Source organism: Cryptotermes secundus, unplaced genomic scaffold (assembly GCF_002891405.2).
Source record: "Cryptotermes secundus unplaced genomic scaffold, Csec_1.0 scaffold181, whole genome shotgun sequence".
Taxonomy (NCBI): domain Eukaryota; kingdom Metazoa; phylum Arthropoda; class Insecta; order Blattodea; family Kalotermitidae; genus Cryptotermes; species Cryptotermes secundus.
This window is the reverse complement of record NW_019723906.1, coordinates 581,910-608,687: the sequence shown is the minus strand read 5'-3', so window position 1 is coordinate 608,687 and position 26,778 is coordinate 581,910. Positions and strand designations below refer to the sequence as shown.

Here is a 26,778-nt window from a genome sequence, read left to right as displayed (position 1 = left end):
ATGATAGGATTAGGAAGGAAGAGGTCGTAGCCTGACCGAAACACTTGCTCCAGGTACTGAGAAAACTGAAGAAAGATCTCGTTAGGTATAGCCGATCTCCGGGCTAAGATTTGAAACTCGGAACTTCCCAATATGAAACAAGAGCTCTAATCTATCGACTGCAGCGTCCGATAATATTTATCGCACAAACCGAATCGCAATATGTAAACTAGGCGCTGGAAACTCGAATTATTCGACAAGATATTCGAACTCATTCTCGCCCTAAATAGGGCATAGCTCTTCGGCACGGCTCGACGTAAGAGTTGATAACCTTGCAGAGTTGAATACAACCCACACTTTTCGCATCCCTGGCATGCCACTAACCACCGGTGTTGCAGTACATCTTGTAGTCTTAATCTTCACTTAGCAATGGGTGAACGCGCTTTCGAAGATATCGGGAGTAATACAATATATATATGTACAGTTCTATTACAGCGTCATCGTATTTCTTCTTAACTGTTTTCAGTTTACTCCGTCCCATGATCCAGTGCGAGTACCACAGGTCAATCATCCGCATCAAGAACGGCATTTCGCATCCTTAGCGGCTGGGGAACACCCCGCGCGCACCATTCCTCAACTTCTTCGGTGGGAGGCAGGACGCCGGAGTGGTGAAGTTCTGTTGCTTGTATCGAGTGCAACTTATCGTCCGTTTCGACTTGAGGACAGCGAAATTTACCCTCAGGTATGTTATGATTCTTTATGACATAGAGCCATCTGGTGTGGAAAGAGCATATGGTTTCGGAGATTAAATAGAGCCATCCAGTCTCCATCATCAGAAAATATTTGTTGTAAATTCTTCTTTCCTGTTAATTGAATTTGAAGGCAATTACTGGAAACTGAACGTTGAAACGTGCAGGAATTCCATGTTGACGATTCTAAAAACGACATGACGCTGAGGAATAGGTATGCAGGAATTTTCGTCTGTCGGGTGCTTTGTGTGTTTTATTTAAAGGTGAATATGGCGGCGAATAATATTGCTTTATAATATCAGCTGACAAAAATATGAAATTATTGTCTTATCGAACTTAAAAAAATGTTTTATTTGAATTTATTCATTATTTAAAGAATATTGTCTTCTGAGACACGACGTCGTGTATTTTTGTAAATCTTTACCTATGTTTCGCAGGAAAGCTGGAAAGCACTAATCAGATTACAGTGCCTCTGATCTCAGAGACAATAATTTTCATAGTTACCGCCGTGAGAACCTTAAACCTCACACAGAACTCATCATTATTTATTATAATTGAATTTGTTCATGGGATGGAAATGAACCTTCATTAGTTTTCGGTTAAGACATTCGTTATATAGTAACACATACCGCAATGTTAAATCTGCCTGGTCTAATGCTGGTACAGACATGTGTGCTAAGGTGCTGCTCTTCGTGTACTATGGAAACGAGGGTACGTCACTGTCAGTTAATGACGTAGACCGTTACGTCATCATTAGAAAGTTAATTACACTCTGCCTCACGTAGACTGAGACGAATAAAAACTTCAAGAAGGAGGGTAGATCGAATATCACGGAAGCTTATATCTTCTAACATAAACAAATTGCAGAAACGCTTTTCAACTTAACGGCTACTTATGGAAGACTAACAAACAAGAAAGCACAGTAGTTTCTTACTGATAATAAATTCAGTATGAGTTTGTTTATACTCACTATACTGGTGAATAAATATCATATATATATATATCTTTTTTCAACACATTTCCTTATTCATATGCTGGTGGGAAATACAAATGTGTTGGATTAATATTTCTCTAACCAGATGGTAGAATGTAAGCGAGGATGATATAAATGGACTACAAATCTGTGTATATAGCCATACAGCCCTTTGGATCTTGGCCGCATAGTCGGTAGCACTCCTTGGATAGGGGATCAGCCCATCGAAAGGCGGTTACCTTCACGCAGAACAACATAAACACAGAATAAACGCACACAGACACCCATGCCTCCAGTGGGATTCGAGCCCACGATACCAGTGTTCGAGCTAGCGAAGACGGTTCATGCGTTAGACCGCGCGGCCACTGTGATCGGCCTGTAAATATATACGGTAATAAATAATCTTAATATATGTGTTACTTCTATTGAGAATTAACTTAATATTTTAGTTTAAAGATAATATATTTCTAATAATATTTAATTTTATGTAAGTACTGGCCCATTCCTAGTTTACAAAATAATGTTTGTTGGAAGTATGCTATGTAGTATGTAATAGCATCAAGAGGTGCTGTAAGGTATTGAACTCAAATTTTATCAGACTTCTCAAACACGACTTCCTCCAGCACCTCAACATGATTACAGATCACTTTTTTAAAGATACGGTTTTCTTCTTGAATGTGAGGCCGTGTATTCTGGTGCTCATTACCGAAATGGAGGCAGTAGGTTCCCAGAGAAAAATTATACCTATCTGCGAGACAAAATCCCGTCGCGTCCCACGTGACAGTCAATTTCATCGTTACAGCCACGAGAAGCTCAGATCTCACATTTTTCTTCCTAGTTCGTACACCGAAATATCAAGATACCATAACCTAATGTATAATGTACTGTAATTTCCTTTAAACAAACTTTGATTCGCAACATTCATGTGTTTTAATGAATCATGACGAATTCAAGTAATCATTTCATTCAGTGTGATTTTAATTTGATCACAAGAAATTAAAAAAATAGTGGGAACTTTTAACTGTGTCGGATTTAGTGTTTATGCAACTAGCATCGTGTTTTAAACATTTATTCAGCTCCTCGGTACATGACGTTTTGTCATAAATAAACACTTTGAAATGTTCCCTCGCAACCCTGGATTTGATGCCGAGGTCTTTGTAACACTAACCAGTGCTATTTATTCATTTCTGGTAACGAAATATGCTGCACTGGAGTAGGTCCTACCGGGACATACGTAGTCGTACTACATTAAAAGAGTTAACAGAAATTTTAAATAAATTTTAACATGAAAAGACCTGAATATTCTTTCATTTCAGATATGTTTCGTTTCACCAGAATTAGGTAGTCTCTGTCTAAATACTGAAGACTGAAGATAGCTTCTCCCGTTTTAGCTACCAGAGCTGGGGGCTGCCTCTAATGGCTTTTCCCTACCCTTTGGCATCACCAACCTTCAGGACTCACACTCCGAACTCTCCGTGATTTTAGTCAGCAAGCGAACACTACCGACTGAGCGATCGCCGCTTGTCGTCGAAGTTTAGTGCCAACTTTTTGCGTATAGAGGGTGTCGCGTGGTCAGCGCAACGAATCTCCACGGCCGTTAATTTCGGTTTTCTAGACCGGAGTAGCTATAGCTCCTCAATTATCGTCACGAGGCTGAGTGTACCTCGTTCCAGACCCACTACTTCTCATAAAAAATCTGGTAGCACCGGGAATCGAACCCGGACCTCTGAATTTGTAGCCAGGAGCGCTGACCAATAGACCACAGAGACAAACTCTAACATTAACACACGACTTCAAATACAACACGTCTGTGTATTTATGATCCAAATCACAAGTCAGACATACACCATGTATGCACATTTCACGATTAGTGTGCAATATTCTTATTTGTTCATTTGTTCCTTTTCTTTCTCTTCACTTTTTTTTTCCTCCCTTTGTGTGTCCCTTTGTTTCTCGCTCTCTTCTGGTGAGACTCTAGCTTTTTCTTTTTATTTTGTTTATAGTTAACTATCAGGTCTAGAAAACCGAAATTAACGGCCATAGGGATTCGTTGCGCTGACCACGCGATACCCTCTATCCACTAAATTTGGCAATAGCTTCGGCGACAAGATGCGGTCGCTCGGTCGGTATAGTTCGCTTGCGTACTAAAGCCACGAAGTTTGTTATTATGGTTAACTAACGACAGCGCCGAATGATAGGATAATTAATGAATTTGAAAGGACGTGGAAGGAAGCGGTCGTGGCCTAATTTGAGGAACTATTCTGGCATTTTCCGGGAGATACTGAGGAAAACCACAAAGAAATTAGTCAGTGTAGCCGATCTGTGGTCCGAGGTCGCAGCCCGGAACCTCCCGAATATGAAGTAAAACGGTAACCCACTCGACCGTGACATTATCCAATTCTTTCCTTATTGTGACAGGCACGATCCTTTTCAGGCAAACTTCTTGAATCGTGGTACTGGTAAAATGTTATATAAATGCATTCAAGCTGACTAAATTTCTTATTTTTACTTTCCATTTCCACGTAAAACAGTTGTAATTTATTATAGATAATTTTACATTACTTTCTACATTGTATTCTCGAGGTTAGAAACGACTTATATAAAGATAGGTTGCAGTCTAATCCAGTTTCGGCTTTAAACAGGTATTACTGGGTGTGAAGTCATGCACGCCTTCTGACGAGTCACGTTTCTGTGTAGGCTCAACTTCAAAATATTATCTGTATTATTATTACTAATCCTGGAAAGCGTCCAAATTATTTCATGGATCATTACTCTTTCTGTATTTCTATTAATAAATTATCAATAATGAGAGTAAAAAGAACTGGTTTACTTACAAGGTCATGTTTTCCTTTCATGCATGTGATCAAGCAAGTATGTACATGGAGCGCTGATATTTTCATTAGCCCTAAGCGTTCTGCTGTTGATGAACGTAGTGAACCTAATCAATAATCATTCACTTTAAGAGGTTTATTTTATGGTGAAGGCACAGAGTTATGGCAAATACTTGGCAATTATGCTTAAAATATAATTTCAAATTAAAATAAAAAAGACCGATGTAATTATTATCGCTTATTTACATGGCGTATTAAAGTTCTTGGTACATTCTACCTAAATTAACTGACACCGCTGATATCCCGAATAGATTTTATAAATTTTCGAAAGTTGCTTTCGCTTTCATCTTCAGATGGTTGTAATTATACCGTGATATTTTACATTTCTTATTTTTTAATGCCAGTGGCGACCCCTAAGAACGACTCTGTAACCTTGAATACCGGGCTGCACACTATCCTATAGCTTATATTATCGAGGTCGCTGGTTAAGCGTACTGACCTAATGTATAAATGGTCTCAAGTTCGATCCCAACACTCACTATTAATATTTACAAGTAAATTAGTAAGGAACCTGTCCGTAGTCTATAATGACAACTCATCAACTGAACACGGGAATAGAGTCAAATTTCGAAACATGGTGTGTGACAAATACCTCAAAAAAGGGAGAGAGGGGGACAAGGTAAAGCTATCCCTGTAACAGACCGTGAAGGCCCGTAGGGTTGTGAGACATTGAGGCTCTCACATTTTCTAGACAGTCGGCTCATAGATGGCTGTAAGGTTGTCAGCGTTACGTGACGGCCGTCCTTTACACCCCAGAAGATTCCTGGTACTCATTTCTGCTAGAGGTTGGAAGGATTAGATAAATTGAAAGAAATTCACCACATAGGGACCACGACCTTCCGGCTTGTAGCATAGGCCTCAACCAACTACGCTACCGCCTGCCCTGCAACAAATACCTCAGACAATGAACAATGTTCAATATTAACATTAACCAACTAATTAACTTCATGAAGAACGGAGTCCTTCTTGAGAAGTCAAGACGTAAGCCCGAGTTCCTGCTTAAGACTTTGTAATATGCAGGTTTATTTCGGCGAGTTGCAAGATTCCGTGCAATTCGTAAGTTATTAATAGAGTGGGTCGTCATGTTGCGATTTTGATCGTGTCCCCTAAAACAATTACGTATATATCATGAAATGTTCATTTATATTAAGTATTTTAGTTCAAATATAAGAATATATTTACAGGGGTGTCATGTGGTCAGCGCGACGGATCCCCACGGTCGTTAATTTCGGTTTTCTAGACCGGAGCCGCTACTTTTCCATTCAAGTGGACCCCGTTCCAGACCCACTACGTCTCAGAATATCTGGTAGCGCCGGGAATTGAAACCCGGGCCCTCTGAATCTGTAGCCAGGAACTCTGACCACTAGACCACAGAGGCTATAATAAGTGATTAAAAATCAGACAAACATTAATTTCTAATGCAACGCGGGTTCTGAAACTGTCCGCCGACACCCGTGTAATATGGAGGGACTGCTTTAATATTACTACAGTGAACAAGGGAGGCCAATTTCATCAACGTTATGCAAATCATGTTCTGTCTAGGTGTAATCTTCTGGGACTACCTCAATAATGTAAGTTCTGTCGCACAGCGGAAGTGGTATTTACTGCAGACAAAATGGCTACTCAAGCGTTAAAATCATTTCAACATTCTTCTTTTTAATTAATTTTAGCCATTACTTTCACTATCGCAACAATAAGCATGGAAATCTATCTGCGATTAATGCGTAATAATCTCCTTCACGGACTGATTGCTTTGGCCTCGTCGTGGGAGGATTGTGCACCAACAATGCCCCAAGCCCCTGCCCGCCCTTTATTGTATAGGAAATATGGCGCCGTGAACCTGATACGGGGTCAAGTTACACTTAGAAGAATTAGAACTCCTATCCCGATATTGAAGCACCTGCTCTCATAATACAAAGTCTTTATTGGGATCCCATGGCAAACCATTAGGATTTCAATGAAGTGTGTAGGTGTTACAGCAGAATAATGGAACACTAATAACAGCAAGCGAATGGATCGTTTCTTTTGATCGCATGTAATATTAAGAACATGACGTCATTAAGGTTCAACTGACGTTTATATATAAACTGGTATTTCTTATTTGTCTCAAACATTTAAGAAGGAATTTCAGCAACAACCAAAGATCGTCAGCTGTAGATTTACTAAAAAATTGGGAAGTCTTCTAACAAAAAGAATATCTCGTTACATCAGCCTTTAAACTAATTCAGAATTATAAATGTAGTGATATGCAAGGATTTTAAAGGCAATGAAAAAGTGTTTTGAACCAGTGTTTGGCAGTCGGTCAGAAACTGAAGTCATCTTTGCGTCAAGATATAAATTGAGAAACGTAGTTATTGTTTAATGAAGAACGTAAATAGTCACAAATATTGTAGAAGAGGAGTGTATAATATAAAGTTTCAAGGTAAGCTCACAATCATTGATTACATAACGGGATAGTTAAAAGAATGCTTACTTCACTTACATTTTTTGGCAGGGCCAAACTTGGCACTGACCTTAATATAGTTGTGTTGTGACGGTTTTAATAAAGAGATTGTATTCCACTTACATGTGATTGTAGAATAAAAATTACTGAAGACGTCATAAGTTCAGTTTCTGCTTCCTTAAGAAATAGGAAACCAAATGCCATCTACGTAGTAAAACAGAGTTTTCGTTTTACCAAATTTAAAGAGAAATGTCCAACACCCTTGGCAAAAGTAGGCTCAGTTGTTGAAATTTTAATCTTAGAAGACCTTTGCTGTGATAGGGAATATTTACTGTAGATGAAAAGACTGACATCTTAAAGTTAAAGGTCTTGAATCTCAGAACGAAAACTAAGATAAGACACAGAGCATCTCAGTCCAAAATATTAAATTACGACTTTAAACTTGCACATGCTAAATGAATCGCATCAATTATGTATGTGGAGTAGCACTAATTTTCAATAGACGAAGTTTATCAGTCAGTCCTAATTAATAAATAATGTGATAGAGAAATTTGAGATTACTTCGCTTAAAATAACTACTCCAGCACTGTCACTGTTTACACCATTTTTTTTATTGCTAGTGGGGTGGGACTAAGTCCCTTGTTCTGCGGTCACTTCTGGCCTATTGTACCAGCCCCAGATGATAGGTGAGGGTGATTGTGNATATATGAGGATACGTCATACCTTGATTATGCAAGTACATGGAAGAAATATTCTATATGCTCAACTAGATCTCTGGTACGACGAATTTGGTCTCCGTCGTACACTGAAAATAGAATCTAGAACGTTTCTAACGATAGTGTAACGATCTAAGTCACCATCTGAAGGCGTACCCTCGAAGATACTTCAGATGCAGTATAAGAGAATTATCAGAATTCATTAATTATAATTGTTCTGATTAGTAGTACTGCTTAGAATTTTAAAGTGTTTCATGCTTTTTTTCGAGAGAGTTCAGTGCTAAAGTGAAACCACTTCTTGGGTGATGCTCAGATCTTCCAAATTACCTTATTCCTTCGGGGATTTTGACAACAAACTGAATGCATTTCTCTGCTCTCCTATGTGCCGCACTTGTCCCTCAGGAACAGTCAACAGGGGCCGCGCCATAGCTTAAGCGGTTAGCCGCTGGCTTCCCACTGCGGCGGCCAGGGTTCAATCCCGGGTCTGGCCAAGTGGGATTTGTGGTGGACAAAGTGGCGCTGGGGCAGGTTTTCTCCGAGTACTGCGGTTTCCCCTGCCAATCTTCATTCCACCAATTGCTCCACAATCACCCTCACCTATCATCTGGGGCTGGTACAATAGGCCAGAAGTGGCCGCAGTACAAGGGACTTAGTCCCACCCCACTAGCATTTAAAACAGTCAACAGCGCCACCAGCTGAGCAGACCTGCTCGTTCCGGCTCTTTATATGCAAAGGAGGAATGCATATAGGATTTTGGTGGGAAATCCAGAAGGAAAGAGACCATCAGGGAGACCTAGACCTAGGTGCGACCATTATTTCTTTTTATTATTTTTAGTGGGGTGAGACTGCATCCACTTGCTACTGCCACATATGATATATGATGGTGATTGTGGAGTAATTGGTGGAACAAAGATTGGCAGGGGAAACCGAAGTACTCGGAGAAAACCTGCCCCAGTGCCACTTTGTTCATCACAAATCCCACATGATCTGACCGGGGCTCGAACCCGGCCGTCGCGTTGGGAAGCCAGCGACTAACCGCCCGAGCTATGGCGCGGCATTAGGGGCAACGGTAGTATTAAAATTACATTAGAAAAACAGGATGGAGTGATATGGATTGGATTCTTCTGGCTCAGGATAGGGACCAGTGGAGGGCTCTTGTTAACACGGCGATGAATCTTCGGGTTGCATAAAATGTCGGGAAATTCTTGAGAAGCTGAGTGACTGGCAGCTTCTCAAGGAGCACTAAGCTCTATGGAGTTAACTGGTTAATTGGTTTGTTATTTGGTGTCTTTTGTGTATAGGATGACATAACAAATTCTAAGGGCATGAAGAACTTTAGAACTTCAGAAACTTAATAACGCAACAGACGTGAAAGCGAATAGTCGTGATCCATTTCTATGAAACCTCTAGCCGTGCCCTGGAGGCAGTGTGGCAGACTACAAAAATAGCCGGTTTTCAAGGCCGATATTCAAACCCGGTATCCCCCAAGTAGAAATGATTACGATGCCGCAGAGTTCAGTTTCAGTGCTGTCAGTGAAAGACAACTGGTTATACGAAACGCAGGCAGGGGAGGCAAGGTAAGCCTCCAACCTGCCTAGGAACAGAGCCTGAATGCAACACTGGTTTGAAGTGCAGCCGTACATTTGTCAAGCCGAACAAAACGACTGGTTCTGAAGCAAGTCTTTGTAACATCCTGGTAGGGTCACATACCTGACCGGTTTATCTACTCTCAATACCAAAGAAGACGGGAGATCACGGACAGAACTCATAAAGCCTACTTTACTACTGCACAGCCTTCCAGTCCTAAAATCTTGTTAATGTTGCCATATAAAGTAACAATAAAATCAATCCAGGGGTCAGCGTGATGGATTCCTGCGAAAATGACGACAGGATCGAATCCTTGTAGAGAAGGCATGTCAAACTCAACTTGTACAGAGGGCCACCTCAGCCCTATAAATAATAGTCCAGGGCCGCACTTCAAAATAGAAATATACATTAGATTTTGATACAAGGAAATTTAATTCTATTTATTATTTAGGAATAATTTCAATATAATTACCTAAAGTCACATAACTTACAGTTTTAAAAAGCAAGAGAATGCCATTTTTGACAAGTACCAAACAGGTTTTCGATATGTAAAAAGGGAGATTACACAAGAAATTATGTTAGAAATAGCAAAACATTGAATTTCCTGCAGCCTGCTAATTTATGTTTGCGTGAGACTTCTTGTCTTCTGGTCTGTTGGAAAATTGTCTTCACAAAAAATATTTCTACTAAAATTTTAATATTGAGTTTAATATCAATTAGCTCTAAAAGTTGAGGGGCCGCACTTTGTGGCTATGGGGGCCGTATGCGGCCCGCGGGCCGCATATTTGACACGGCTGTTGTAGAGTAACAACGCTCTGATATTTATAATTATATATACACTGATGTCATCATTTTCGCTATTTGTGTCTCTGGAAGAATTTATTGGGCAGGGCTACACATTCTTTCTGCGTTAAAAGGGTTGAATATGGGCTGTAACTTCAAAGATCCACACCGTCCTCATTTCTTTAATTGTTGACTTGTTGTGAACAAATTTATGCACAAATTTGAAGGAATATCATAAAGTGTCCACATGAAGATTCTTGTTCCATGCTCCAGTGTTCCATTAGAGGCTGCTAAATTTAAAGGTAAATGTATTTTTTCGTACAACGGGAATCTTACTAAGATCTTAAAGTTTGTAAGGCTGATACAGTAGAATGAATATTATGTTTCTGGGCGTTATCCATCGTCCTATCTTTACCTAGAAACATGATGGAGCTTTTAGATAAAGACAGGACGATAGATAATTTTCAGAAACATGAATCTTACTGCTTTACATTACAAAACATACCTTAACAGAAGTTCCACACCTTTCAGAGCTCTACGGCTAAATCATTTATGATTGCGCTCCCGTCACAAATCCATGGGTCCACTAATTTTATGACATTGTATGATAAAATTGTGCATACTTACAAGAGACAAATTACAGGGAGTGGCGATCGTGTGTTATGCGAGCTACAGGTCCCACTGACCCAGTTGTAGCAACTGGTAAGGGCCCCTTCCGAGTGTTACGTGGCAAGTCGACAGGACTCGTTGGCCATGATAGGCAACCTGTCTAAGGGAAGGACATCCTGAATAAAAACCCTGGTCCTCCGAGATAGGGGGTTTTGCGACAGGCTAGTAACCTGCTCAAGTAAAAATGTATTCATGTTCATCAAAGATGCTCCATATTTTGTGAGCAGAATGGGTTAACGTGATGATATGTTTTAGGATGACTTCCAATAGCATAATGATCATGCTACATTTTACAAAAATCTGTCAACTGGTTCAAACTTTGAAATTGTGAGGGGCAATCGCAGACACCATTGTGATGTCATAAGTATATTTTCCACCCAAGAAAGAAAACTAGGCTACAAAACGGTTATATCCCTAAATATCTGTTTGAAACTCTAAGAAGATTAGCGTGAAAACCCTCTCCAAGCTCTCGTTGTTTCCTCAAAATATATCTGCACGCATCAGCTCTGAAACTTGCTGGAAATACGAGTAAAACCTCAGAACTGTGTCCAGTAAGCCATCTATATCCTATCTTTAGATAAAAGAGTTTACAGAGTTCTGTGCCTACCACTGGCCGCGGACTAAGGCATGAAATGTCTTCGCCTGCTCAAACACCGCGATCTTTGAGTTCGAATCCCTCTCGAAGCATGTATATCTGTCCGCGTTTCTCCTGTGTTTGTGTTGTTCTATGTTGCGATAGGGCCGATCCCCCGTCTAAAGAGTGTTGTCAGCTGTCTATAAGATCCATATTTCCAGATTTATTCTGAAGAGAAACAGACCAGAGGGCCTAATACATTAAGGTAGAAGATGATTTCTGTGTGGTCAATGTCGGACTATGAACGGCAGTGGTGTCGAGGAGATAAAGAGAATGAAGTATGAATCTGGAATCCAGCCTGTTCGGAATTCAGAGACAAGATATGTTCTCTGTTTGCAGGTGTCAACAAACAACATGCCACTGGCCCTCTCTCTTGTACGAGTGTTCTTGCTGACAATGACTGTAGCAGCCTCACCGCTTGGGCGGCTGCAACTTTGCGGCAGCGAGCTGGCGAATAAACTGGCAGAAATCTGCTCTGTTCAGGGTTACAACGACCCCTTCAGAAACAGCATGTACTATGGTGAGTGTAAGAGTTGCATGACGGTGGTGTACAGCCCTGCCAAGCAGGGGTGTATGGGAAAAATCTCATTTCCCGAAAGCAGCAGATCACATTGGTTATCCCCGTGGGTGTCATAAGATTTCTTTTTTCAGTTTCAGAATCTTACCATTTCCAATCTGCCGTGACATATATCAGGCGGTCAGACACTGAATTTTCACCGAGGGCTCTGTGTTCATTCCATGATTGACTTCTTGTAATAATTATGGTGAAGGTTGTGGTACTGGAGCAGTCTTTTTCTGTGTTCCTTCGGATTTCCCCAGCTAATCACCATTCCACCATAATTCCAAATGCGTCTATCACCGTCCTTGGAGGTGTGTAATAGTCCTAACCAGGCAGGGCATCATCTCATCTTCGGTTATGATGTTAGGGGCTTCATTTCTGACCAGCACTGGACTGGTTACAAACAGTAAAAGTTTATTTTATTTTAACTCAATGGACTCATCAGCCTAGCAATGGATACCCCCCCCCACCACACACCACTATTATGTTAGGTAGCGAGAATTAATTAACGAAGACGTGTAAGTAGTTCCACAATTAACCTCGACACCAGGTGGAGATGAGTTGTGAGCTCGACCTTGCCACTTAACCTCGAGGAAACAGCCCCCAGTACCCAGGGTGGGCCCCAGAGCTAGGCCGGAAGTTACAGAAAAGAGACGAAGCTGTTGCCCCTACCGGAAATGGAACCCTAATATTTCGGTTGTCCAGTCCCTATTCTAGTTGCTATAGAAACTGAGTTATCCTGGTGCCTTGTGCTAAACAGCATAAAATTAAAATTTATTCCACGGACTGGAGTCTTTCTTGAGAAGCTAATAGCTGCTCAGAGAGTCACGGATAGTATGATGGTCTGTGCAGGAGTTTCTGATTCCGTTCTTATTGACTCCCACTTCGTCCCTTTCAGGTCCATCGACGTTATCGTTCGAGCCAGGTAACATGGCCGCTCACTATCAGACGGCATATAAAACTGTAAACTCCGTGGCCTGTAGTCCGCAAGCGAAATATACCGACGAGCGACCGCCGCTTGTCGGAGCGAAGTTAGTGCCAATTTTGGCCGCGCCATAGCTCAAGCGGTTAGTCACTGGCTTCCCACCGCGGCGGCCCGGGTTCAAACCCGGGTCTGGTCAAGTGGGATTTGTGGTGGACAAAGTGGCGCTGGGGCAGGTTACCCTGCGAATCTTCATTCCACCAAATTCTCCATCATCATAATCACCCGGGGAAGGCTACAATAGGCCAATCAGTGGCCGCCGTGCCGAGTGGATCCAGTTGGACTCCACCTCATACTAAGCGAATTTAAAAAAAAATTAGTGCCAACTTTTGCGAATAGAGGGTGTCACAACGGATCCCCACGCCGTTAATCTCGGTTTTCTGGACCGGAACCGTTATTTCCTTGAAATAGCTCCTCATTTATCGCCATGAGGCTGAGTGGGCCCCGTTCCAGACCCATTACTTCTCAGAAAATCTGGTAGCACCGGGAAACGAACCCGGGATCTCTGGATCTGTAGCCAGGAACTCTGACCACTAGACCACAGGGGCGAGCGTTTAAAACTGTAATGCTGAGGTAATTTACATAGCCCGTTACAGAGACAAGGGAACCAAAATTGGAATATGAATGGATAAAACAGCCAAGGTGTTAAAATAAAGTTTAAAATTATACCTCCACGTCATCACACACCATACATAACCTTGTACACATAGGTGTAAACATATATGACGTCACATGGTCGCGAGACACGAGAGGTCATTGGCATGGTAATCACGTGGCTAATGTAAACAAATGACGCCATACGGTAACGTGGTAAACATAATGTAAACAAACATTACATCATCCTACCCTCCTCACGTGCAAGTGGGTAATTACTTCGTCACAAAACACGGAAGGGATGGGAGTCGAATACGGACGGAACGAAAACCTCCTATGCAGACGATCATGCTACTGCGCGGAAATACCCCGCGTCTTACGGAACTCTAATCCGTGGCTTGAGTAACATTTCTTAACACGTTACTCTGTTTTACAGCGAGGAGCCGTAAGCCTCCCACTCAACCCCCAAGCTGGAGGACTCCACTTTACTGGTTCTCGGAGGCTGCTTATCAAATATTGAGAGTTATGCTCCACATCTGGAGGCGGCCTTCTCCACATAAAATATTATTGGCCAGACTAGCTCTGGCACCCACCCAGCCTTCCATCCAATGGGTACAGGGATCTGGGTCTCCAATTTCCTCAAAATTTCCTACACAGGCCAACATCCCTTCTAATCAGACATCCATCTTGGTTATCATCTCTCGTTGGTTGGCCTCGGTCCTGGCTTCGTGGATAACCACCCGGGAGACGACAGTACCTAGAAGGACCTGAAGGGTCTACATGCCATAATGCTAATTAGACTGGTCGATGTTTTGTGGTTCTCCTAGGTTAATCTTTAGGGGAATCCCTTCTAAACGAGTTCTGATTCCAGTGTACATTCTTTCCAAGCCATAAACTTGTTGACGCAGAAGAAGTTAAGCAAAAGTTTAAAGTTTTGTATTCTCTGTAACATTTGCATACTTCATTTGAGTTGATGTTCATTTATTGCAGACGCAAATATACGAGTGGTATTGCTTTCTACAGACGGGCACATTGCCTACAGCCAACGAATATTTTTCCTTTTATTTCGTTAAACGTACACCATACTGAAATATATTTTGAATAAAATTTGTAAGTACACCTCTCTTGGAAAAATCGATAATTTCAATTTGAACTCTGTGGCAGCTACGTTTGCCTGATAGAAACTAAGATTGAATTATTTTGACAAATTTTAGTGATCGCCAATTCAATATAATTCCATGGCGTCATTTCCGATGTTAAGTTTGCTGAAGAAAGGACAGACACGCTTGTGTTCATTTCATGAACTTTATGCAAGAAGTGCATTCTGAACTAAGAAACAAATAACTTCTACAAGTTTCAAGCCCACATACCAGACTATACGATGCCCTAATACAGGATACCACAATATGAAACTTCTCCGACGTAAAAATTTCAAATCTTAAGGCGCGTCCACATTTCTCGTGCTCGTGCTCGTGCTCGTGCTCGTGCTCGCCAGGCTTGTGCTCGTCGGGAGAATCGTCTGGCTTTTATTTGTGCTCGTAAATCTTCATCCACACTACTTCAGTTGCTCGCCAGGCTTCGGCGCGTGAGGATCCGTATATTTACTTGTAGTGTGTATAGGCTGTAGTCGTATTTTAATTTATTGGCTATAGTTTTTAAATTAAAAATTAAAAATTTGCTGGTCTCGTGACTTGTCATATCGTCCACATTACTCGCGAGCATAGCGAGTCACACGAGCACGAGCATGTGCACGAGCACGAGTAATGTGGACGCGCCTTTACATTTTGTACGGTTTTCTTGATTTCATAAAAAGCAGTCTTCCCTATAGTTGGGTCATTTCTTTTAGCCACTCAAGGTCATCACCCTTTCACTTGACCCATCCCTTTCTCTTCTCCTTACGACTCTACCTGAAGCGAGGTAGCGAGGGGTAGTCATACAGATTAGTATTGTGAAGTGTTGGAATGACCCTGGTCGAGAGGAAGGAGAATCGACCCTTTTTTTTTTTGGAGCCTACATTAATATCATCCGGAAACGCAGCCAGAAATTTCAGTATAAGATATAGTACTATTCTATATAGCTTAATTTTAATGTCATTGTCATGAATTTTCCTTTCGTACAGAAATATCGCCCTTAGACAATGGCGTCCCACTGATGACACGGTCAAAGAGGGGCGTAGCTGACGAGTGCTGCAAGACTGGTTGCTCGTGGGACACCTTAGAGCTCTACTGCAACCCGCCTCTCCCAACTGCGCAGAGGTAGCTTTCTGGCACCATATACTCGTACACAACGTCAAACATGCGCACATAAACTGAACGCAGCCACACCATTTTACGAGTATATTAAATCAACACGAAGCCACTTGGATGTAAGGCACGAACATTAAATGCTTCTATTTTATAATTTGTGAATAGTCTACATATCCAATGCTGCTTATTTTGAATGCAGTCCTTAAAGTAGCACAGGCTATCCACATCGTCCCCCCCCCCATTTTGGAATTCTGAATAATTGTATCGTCTTCACTCTTTGCATCCTGTTGTGTGTCGTATCATGATCGGTGGTATTTGGCCGCCAACAAAACAATAAAAATAAACCAATCGAACTGCTCACATTGGTATTACTTGATAGTTGCTACATGTTTCGGTCCACATTTGGGACAATCTTCAGGCAGTCTCATCAAATACGTCTCTAGTCATTGAACTGTACTAATATGGATCCATATTAGTGCTACTCGTCACAGTCATATAATACATGCAACCGCCATGAAGTTGAAAGAATTTTTTAGTTTTACAATTTTCAAATATTTAAAATTCTCTTGTCGATGGCTGTCTCTGTGGTCTAGTGGTCAGATTTCCTGGCTACTGATCCTGAGGTCCCGGGTTTGATTCCCGGCGCTACCAGATTTTCTGAGGAGTACTGTGTCTGGATCGGGGTCCACTAAGCTTCTTGAGGATAACTGACGAGCTATTTCAAGGAAATAGCGGCTCCGGTCTAGAAAACCGAAAAATTAACGGCCGTGGGGATTCGTTGCGATCACGCGACACCCTCTATCCGCTAAAGTTGACACTAACTTCGCCGACAAGCGGCGGTCTCTCGGTCGGTATACTTCGCTTGCGAACTCAAGCCGCGGAGTTTTTTTTTGTCGCTGAATGTAAAATTCTGTGTTTTTCTTTTTGTTTTTATCCCGCATTGTAGGTTGTCCTTCGCCCGGGGTCCGCTGTTATAGAAACTGTTCGTGATAATGCTATTTGTTTTTAGCTTGTTCCCCCTTATCTTCTTGGGTGTGTCGCCGCAATTATGTTTTTTGTCCTTAGGGTGTGCTGTGTATTCCTTTTGTGTGGGCGTTTATGTACTATCTGTTTCTGATTACAACGTGAACTTTTATCGTATACATCGTTATGAAAGCCCACACGGCTCTCCACATTTTTCTGAGAACTCTTTAAGAGGAAGACAGATGTTGCTTGTGTGCGTTCAGTTTGTATGTACTGTGTAAAGAACGTATAAGATGCATAAATTTTTAATTATGCTATGTCTTAATGTAACAACACGGAGTTTTAGAACATAAGAAAACGAGATTTTGTGTTAGATTTGAGGTTCTTACGGCGGCAATTACAAACAATCACAAATAAGCACGAAAATAATCAGAACTGAATAACATACAAACATAAACATACAGGAACACTGTTTCCTGGGATGTTAAGATGTGTAAGTCTGGCAGAAGTGTACAGACTAGCATTCCTGATTGTTGCTTCTTGCTTCCTTTCACTTACTCTTAGGTAGGCCGCACACCGGCATGCGTCAAGACACGATGTCTGCGACATGACTCAAAGAAAGGATCGCAGTTGAAACGAAGGGGATTATGAAAACCGCCGCACACCGGTCTGAGTCATGATGCTGACGTCAGCTTCATGCTGTAGACACGTGCAGCAAGAGTCGGCATGTTCCTTTTCTGTGAGTCAGGACTCAGACATCAGTACTCAAGGATAAGCACCAGTGTACGTTATCGACATGACGTCATGTCATCAACTAGAGAAGATGTGATAAGGCGCAGACACGTGCTACGAGTACTTCGGTGTGCGGACTCGAGTCTGAATCACGAATGAGCAAGACTGTCTTTTGTCTCATGTCTTGATGCTTGTCTTGACGCAATTAGTGTGCGGCCGCCCTTAGACCCTAAGGAGCCGGGATAGCGCAGTCAGTATAGCGACTGGCTACGGGCTGGACGACTGAGGGGTCTGAGTTTGAGTCCCGGCAGGGTCAAGAATTTTCTCTTCTCCACGTAGTCCAGGGCGGTTCTGGAGAACACCCAGCCTCCTATACAATGGGAACCGGGGGCTCTTTCCCCGGGGATAAAACGGTAGGGGCGTGAAGCTGACCACTCACCTCCAGCTAGTGCCGAGGTCAAGAAAATGTGGATCTATACATTCACTCCCCTATATGCCTTAATGGCGTAGTGCTTAATTAGTTAAGCACAGGGAAGAAATTTAACTTTTACTCTTAGACTTTAATATGGAGACAGTATGTTGCTCCGAAACATCCATATGTTTCTACCATAGTTTAATGTATCATATCATACCTCAAGTGATTTCTTTGGCAGTTCTGGACATAACTGCTGATATTTAATCTAGAAACCTTGTTTAAATTTCTCACTGCGTCTAATGAGACAATACAACAAGTTTCCTCTTGAACTGAATTGACAGATTAGTAAAATAATAAAAAAAACTCAAGTAAGTATTCAATTTTTCAGACCTCATAATCTGCAAGAAGCAGAAGACCATTCCATGAACCACATCCCACTAGACGACTCGACAGGATCTGAAGCGCGACCACCGGCTAAATCGAGAGCGCAGAAGAACGACCTCGTCAGTAAGGTCAGAAGTCATCACGACAAAAAGGGTCGGCGGGGAAATAACAGATGTCGTTGTCGGCGGCGACGCCGGCGTGGAAAGGTGGCTAATTTGCTGCATGTTCTGTCTAATTATTGCCCGCTTATCTTTGCAATTAACACTTGTCTACTTAGAAATGCGCAAGAAGATAGTAGAGTCGTGATTTCGTATGTATCTAAAAGAGCGGTTGTTTTAACTCTAATGATTCGCATGTGGTAGATTGCTTGTTAAATCATTGAAATCTCGGAAATTTGTACAGACTTCAAAGACATTTCTTCTAAACCGTGTACAGGTGTGTTTGTTACGCATGATTAAAAACATTTCAACATCCTTTGTTGGCGTTAGGACTGAAATTATGAAATGAAGGTTGCGAAGGAGGTACACAATTTTAATGACATGTTCTCAGGAAACGATATTATGTGGGTATAAAGATTTGGGAGCTCATAGTCCCGGCGGAACTAGCGCACCCGTGAAGTTTTGCTGGTAATGTGAAAGTCCTTGCCCAAACTCCTCACCGTTTCTTTAATAGCTCCGTAAATTATTTCCTTGAACTAAAGAACATCAACATATTACGTAGTAAGAAATAGCTCGTGATCACCGAATTATGTACGTGCATAAAAGGCACGAAACTGCAATCAAGCAGACACGAGAAGAATCTCTAAGAATTCTTATATAAATCTGTAGGGTTCAATATTCTACTAATTATCACGCAACGTGAGAGAATACCCAAAACGACTGAATTCCAAACCGAGGATACTTCCTCAGTACTTTCAACAGACATCACTGTGCCAAATTAATTTAATATTATTTGCTTTAATTGTCGTTTTCTTCCTTTCATATCATTCTATGTTTTCTATTCGTTTTCTCTTGCCAAGTTTTCGCTATATTTAGGCAAATTTATATATTTTCTCAGTGCGTTACATCTCTTGCTCTTTGTATATCGGCACGCGGTAGCGTAGTTGGTTGAGGCACTATGCTACAATAAGAAAGTTCACGGGTTCGAGTCCCGATGTCACTGGAATTTTCAAATTATTTAATCCTTCCAGCCGCACTATGGCCCTGGGGCTAACTCAGCCTCTAACAGAAATGAATACCAGGAATCTTCCTCGGAGGTAAAGGGCCGCCGGCGCGTAAGACTGACAACCTTATCGTCATCTGTGTGCCGATTGCCTAGATCAGGCATGTCAAACTCAACTTGTACAGAGGGCCACCTCAGCCCTATAAATAATAGTCCAGGGCCGCACTTCAAAATAAAAATATACATTACATTTTGATACAAGGAAATTTAATTCTATTTATTATTTAGGAATGATTTCAATATAATTACCTAAAGTCACATATCTTACAGTTTTAAAAAGCAAGAGAATGCCATTTTTGACAAGTATAAAACAACTTTTCAATATGTAAGAAGAGAAATTACACAAGAAATTATGTTAGAAATAGCAAAACATTGAATTTCCTGAGGCCTGCTAATTTATGTCTGCGTGAGACTTCTTGTCTTCTGGTCTGTTGGAAAATTGTCTTTACAAAAAATATTTCTATTAAAATTTTAATATTGATTTTAATATCAATTAGCTCTAAAAGTTGAGGGGCCGCACTTTGTGACTATGGGGGCCGTATGCGGCCCGCGGGCCGCATGTTTGACACGGCTGGTCTAGAAGATGTGGGAGCCTCGACGTCTCACACCCTGTGGGCCTTCACGGCCTGTTGCGTAACTCTATATTTTACGTTACGTACACATATTCTGTATGATGAGCCGTTTCTAAGAAACTGAGAAACTTCGATATCATCTTCAAGTGCAGTATGTGGAATGTATACGCAGTGTCCTCATTAGAGTCGGTTTTCCGAGATTATGCTCACATTCCGGGGGAAAGAGTACTTTATTTACAACGGAAAGAATATTGAATAAACATACCAGTATTATTATTATTATTATTATTATTATTGGAGGGGGTGGGTTTCCCCATGCACCGCGACCAGTTGTTGATCTATTGTACGTCCCCCTTTGATATTCTACCAGTCTCCATGCCCTACAGGTACTGGTGGGTGCTATCAGCCCTGTTGAGCCAACGAGGTCGGCCCTCGGTACCTTGATACTTCCCCCATCTACCAGAGGCATTGGAAACTACTTGGGCGGGAAATTGTTGCCTAATTTAGCTCAGAGGTTTCCTAGGGACATGAAGTTCTTTTACGTGGCTCCCTCCCGGAGGACTTGTTCCCTGAATTTTTCCGCCCTTAAAAATTCCACGACCTCCGCCGGGTTTGAACCCGCGTACCTTGAGTCATGAGGTGGGAACGTTACCCCTAGACTACGGAGGCCGCTCAACATACCAGTAACACAACAGCTGATAGAAACAAATGCTAGTGTAATCGCAACGTTACAACGTGTTGCGGATAAACATCTGAATGCAAGTGAAAACAATTGCGGTTAAAACAATTCACCGTATCGGTAAAGCGATATTTAGGACATCCGCATAACCGATACAAACCAAAGTTAAATTGAACCAATTTTTTTTTTTTTAGAAATTTCAGAAATAGAATATGCTCTAGGAGACTTTTTGTCTTTTTGTTACGACACTTCGTCTAAGGAGGAGGGAGGGCAAGCGGAAATCTTAGCCAGTCAAACAACATGTGACATTTGCAGCAACATTGATTAGTTTTCTGTGACGTGGTTTTATATCTATAATAAACATGAAGGATATCGTTGTATATTCATGTATTATATAATAAGAGTCAAGTAATTTAAAAGAGCGTTGATACTAATTAATCTGCTTAAGCATATCTCCCAATTACATTCCAGCCAAAGAAAATACGAAATAACTTATTCTGGCTAGCGAAATAAATACATCTTTTATTATTTTTATGGATGATACGTGGAATCTGGTATTTGTTATCTAGCAGCCTACTGCCTGCATTTGCCTTCAGTGCTGTTGATATCTGCCTTTGTACAAGATGTGTATCTTCTTCCTGTGCTTCGCTTTATGTACGTACTGTTGCTTAACTGCTTCTGTGATCGCTATGCATGTTTGATCCTCGCATGAGAATGTCACATACTTGGAGCGACAAAATGCTGCTTCTTTGACCTTCATTATCGTGAAACTTCAGATTTCAAACTGGCCTAAGCCAGATTCTTTCTAAAGGTTTCTGAAGATTGTGCATAAGACAGAGGATGAATGGGTTTTTGGACTTCTTCCACCGACCGGTATTCTAGAAAATAGAAAACACGACGTTTCGGAAACTGGGATATGTTTCCGTCCTCAGGTGAGGGGGCAGACACCTACTCAGTTGGGCTCTTTAGAAGGAGCTACCTCGGGGCCCAAGTAAGTATGTCTTCCCTTTCCGAAACATCGCGTTTTCTATTTTATAGGCTACCGGATGATGGAAAAGGGGCAGGATGTGATGTAGTTGGTTGAGGCACTATGCTACAAGCCGGAAGGTAGCGGGTTCGAGTTACGATGAAGAGGAAATTTTCAACTGACCTAATTCTTCTGGTCACACTATCGCCCTGGGGTCCACTCAGCCTCTTAACAGAAATGAGTACAAGGAATCTTCCTGGGGGTCAATGGCGGCTGGCGAGTAAGGCTGACAAACTTACCGCCATCTGTGAGCCGACTCTCTAGAGAAAATGTGGGAGCCTCGACGTCTCACAACCCTATGGGTCTTCACGGCCTGTTATAGGGATTGCTTTACATTTTTACTTACCTCTACCGGACGATGGAAGAAGTCCAAACAACCAGTAATCCTGTCCAGATTCATTCTCTCTGTAATATACAGAGTTTCTACAAATGATTAATTCCATTTCAAAACACTATATTTTCCAAAGTATTAAATATACAAGCATGATTGATACATAAAAAGAACCGAAAACTCATCAAGTTTATATCGTGATACACCAGTTGGCAGCAAGCCTGCAGTGCCTCACAAAATAGCGACGAAGCTGGAAAAAGAGTTTCTGTGTGTTGGAATATGCGCGATGTTCGTCTGTTACTGCAGTGCAGCGCGCATTCAGAGCAGAGCACAGAAAAGAACCACCATGTAAACAGAGCATTCTGTGATGGTATCGGCAGTTTAAGGATACTTGTTGTCTGTGTAAACGGAAAAGCACGGGGCGACCAATATAGTGTTTTGAAATGGAATGAATCATTTGTAGTAACTCCGTTTTATGACTACTTGGTGGTGGTGCCCAAGATCCTAAGGGGTTCATAGGAACAGGGATTTTACTGAACAGCCGAATAATCATCTGATACTCAGTTATGACTATTCAACAAGGAGCGTATGAGTCATCCTTTGCCTACAGCTCAATCGAGTGTCAAGACTGAGCGTTATCTTCTGTCCTCCAACATTCCTCAAAGAACCTTACATTAAGGAAACCATGTGGTGGGGTATAATTACATCGTCAGAAAGTACAACGCCCTAAGATTCCTGCCTAAGTGTTAGATCATTCGTTCGTCGCACTAAGAATGCCTGAAGTTTGAATGATGCTTCATGCTCTGATATTTAAATTGTTAGAGAAAACTGCATAACGAGGAGCTTAGTAACTTGTACTCTTCTCCAAGTATAATTAGAATGATCAAGTCAAGAAAGATGAGGAGGGCAGGGGATTTAGCATGAACGGAGGGAGATGTGGAATTCGTATAGGATTTTGGTAAGAAAACTAGAAGGAAAGAGACCATTAGGAAGATCTTGACGCTGGTGGGAAGATAATATGACAATGGAACTTGGAGAAACTGAATGGGGTGGTATGGACTAGAATTATCTGCTTGGGGATAGGGACCAGTGGAGGGCTGTTGTTAACATGGTAATGAACCTTTGGATTTGATAAAATGTTGGGAGAATCTTCAGTAGCTGAGTGACTAGCCTCAACTCCATGAAGTTAGTGGAATCTAAATTTACTGAAGTGGTAATCCCTTTCAATATACTTCCTGTATGACTCAATTTGCTTAAATTATCATAGTAGTGACACTACTTTCTGCCTATAATATATTTATCATGTTTCTGTCACACTTTTTCTTCTATTCTGTAGTTATATTCTCGTATTTTCTCCAACAAAAAGAGCAACCAATTGACGCAAATCGCCATTCCGTTATGATGCACATAAAAATGTAAGGTGCAAAGTTATCCACATTACATGAATTCAGAAATATTTTCCCTTGAATTCAGTTAAATAATTGATGTTTTAAATTTAAGTTGATCTGAGTAAGTTTTAATTTATTCTTTGCTTTATATTCATTTTTGTAAGACAGGTCTTTCTGAGAAAGTCTATAAGATTTATTGAAGCTTCATGCAAGAGTTCATATATGACTGAGTATGAGTATGATAGGTGAGCCATAGAATTGGCCCTAGCACTGCGACCTTCACTGGTCTATTGTGCTTTTCATACATGATTAGCACGGATGCAAGTTAAACTTTCCCGGAAACTTGTAATGTAGATCCTTCTTGATGGAAATCTTCTGAGTATTTTCGAAATTAATACATACGACTGAGGCTTCACATGTTACTCTTTCCTTTTATGCAGTTTCTTATAAAAGTGGACAAGACTAAATTCATTTTACACTGAAATTCAGAACAAATATGTCTTCGCTTAATACTGACGTTAACCGGAAATCTTAATATATTTCAATCCATGTTTAGAGAATAATATTTCAGACAGGGCCATACATTCCGCTTAAATAACGCAGGTTTTTATAACAGAGTATGCCGTATGTATTCCCCGTGTAGAGGCGGGTTGAGTTAGTTTCTTGGGCTGGGGTGGGATGGATGGGACTGAGTCCACTTGGTACATCGGCCACTAAGTGGCCTATTGTACCAGCCCCGGTTGATAGATGATGAATGTGGAGCAGTCGGTGGAAAGAGAATTGGTAGGGGAGACCGAAGTACCCGGAGAAAACCTGCCACAATGCCAATTCTTCCACCATAAATCCCACATGACCTGGCCTGGGTTCGAACCCGCGCCAAGGTGTGTTAAACCGGGGACTAACAGTTTGAGCTATGGCACGGTCTCCACCGTAGCCCTGAGAGTCACACAAAGTGAAGAAAAGGGAATCCCGTGCCTGGAGGGTACAGGTAGGACGCCCTGTCACTGGGGGACATAAATACAGAGACTTGGCTTTCCAGGTTGCGGTTTTTACGCAAGGCTGACGACCTTGCTCTGCAAAAAAAAAATATATATTGTTGCGAAATCCAAAGAAGTGGAAACGGAATGATCTAATTCCCAGAAATTGACAGATCTGGTAGAACATTCTCGGGAAGGCTATGGCTCAAAAAGCGCTGTTTTTCCAGTGATGATGTAATATGCATAGGCTTTCTCACAGCATTGAGATCACAGTTAACTCCAAATAATCAGCTTAATTTCGTATATTTGGCAAAGATCTGGCAGACAGGGATTCAACCCCAAAGGGGTAGGAACCTATTTATTTGCCACCACGTCCAGATCGGTTCTGGGGCCCATTCCTACATTTTGGATGAGTAGTCTCCCTCCTTGGGGATATGAAGCCGAAGTGTGAAGCTGACCATTCACCTCCAGCTAGTGCAGAGACAAAGACTTGCGCACTCATACCGTAATTCCTGCATAGGTCTTTATGGCATGGTGCTTAATGAAGCACCCTATCCTATGACACATTATCTAGGTCCGTTGACGGGTCTAAAATAAGTCTTTGGTATAAAAGAGGCCTGTAGACAATCATAAGCGTAAGACATGCTGTTTTACTTTATTACAGGGAGACATGGAAGATGCAGAAATACTGGAGAATAAGATAGCTCCAGTAATAGGCACAATCAACCCGTCGTATTTTGCAAATCCTGTGATCCTTCCGCCGAGAGTGAGGAAAGAAGAGATGTCATTACAAGACAGGAAGTGATGCCGAGCATTATAATGTTCAATGGACTGTCCGCCATCTTCGCGATCATCAACTGTCACTTATCATCAGCACTGTAATGATCTAGTCAGTATTCACCGTACGTAAGCTCAGTGTATCGTGATGTCCCCATATTTAAAATGTGTGTTAATGTGAAGTCCTGAGACTAGATGAAGTGACAAAATATGTTTAGATGTTGATATTTATTCCAGCTTGATATTATTATGCAACAAGGAATATTAGCCAATCTAGATTTTAGCACAAGGAAATTCCTAATATTTTCAGTGTATCAGTGTAATTTCTTGTTAAATAATATTGTCATTATTTGAATGGAAAGTTCCCTATGAATGAAGTACTTAATGGGCACGACAGTGTTATGGATCTTGTGATTTACGTCAGTTACTTTAAACCGCAAAATATACTTTTTCATTTAAAATATCAAAATAAGTGTAATGTTGAAAGTTTGCTTAGCCTATTGGCACTCTATATGCATAAATAAGATATTTAAAATTTTCAGTTCTGCTTTACCATAACTTGAGGGATAATACCTGCAGCTCATGGGGTCATTTGGACACTTGACACTTTTCGTAACTGATGCAAATTTCAATTTTCAGTAATAAATATTCACTGTCCTCTTGGAATGTTTGCATAGATATATTAGGAGACTGTGAGTAATTTTAAAATTGTTTATTTCTTTAACTTCTATTTGTACTTAAAAATTACGAGCCATCGTCAGAATGCAATTCCGATGAGAAGCTGAACATTGTAGGAGACTTGAATTTGTACTCTCAGATGGAACAGTTAGTACTTAAATTGAAATACAAACACGTTTATTAAAATACAGAAAGTTTAATCTGTTCGTTACAAATGTACGTGCGTTCCGCGGAAACTAACAGCGCGCATAACCTTTCCTTCGAACACAGGAACAACAGTGAGGAATCGAAAACTCGTTCCAACCGACGTAACGTGACAAGAGTAAACTCGCATTTTATAAATTAATAATATACGTAAATTAGAAAAACTTATTTGGCACGAGGACATATTTTTCCCTTAACGTCAGATGTCCATTTTATAACTCACAAGATGAGCTTTAGGTTTGAACCTAGTCGTTTGTTGATGTCCTTGTAACGTTTCAGCAGACACTTTAGCTACCATTTTGAGGGAAGCTGTTATGGGCTGTTATTCAGACCTTTAATCTTCTAGCTTTAATCTTCCAAATTAAATAGAGTCAGAACTTCTGGACCTCAACACAAGTACACAAGAGAACATTCGAATATGGATGCATAATTTTCTCGTAAAGCGAAATCGACTAGTATACTTATGGACCCATGTACTGTAGCACTGTCGCTTTTCGAGTGATAATTCGTTAAAAATTCGAGATGAACTTATTTGGAGGTAAGGCTTGCGAGAGAAGTGTAGATCTGTATAGGCATGAATTCATTTTAAATAATTTCAATAAGAGATAATGCCTAATGTGAATTC

General features: G+C 41.1%; 1 protein-coding gene across 1 annotated transcript; it reads left to right on the top strand.

Annotated features, from left to right (window-relative positions):
• The first annotated feature begins 447 nt into the window (after positions 1-447).
• Positions 448-26,241, top strand: LOC111861959 (insulin-like growth factor). The gene is made up of 5 exons (XM_033750510.1): positions 448-721; positions 11,764-11,944; positions 15,679-15,814; positions 18,304-18,427; positions 25,159-26,241. Exons 2-5 carry the CDS (start codon positions 11,779-11,781, stop codon positions 25,297-25,299), a joined length of 567 nt encoding a protein of 188 aa, XP_033606401.1. The 5' UTR covers positions 448-721; positions 11,764-11,778; the 3' UTR covers positions 25,300-26,241.
• The last annotated feature ends 537 nt before the right edge of the window (positions 26,242-26,778 follow it).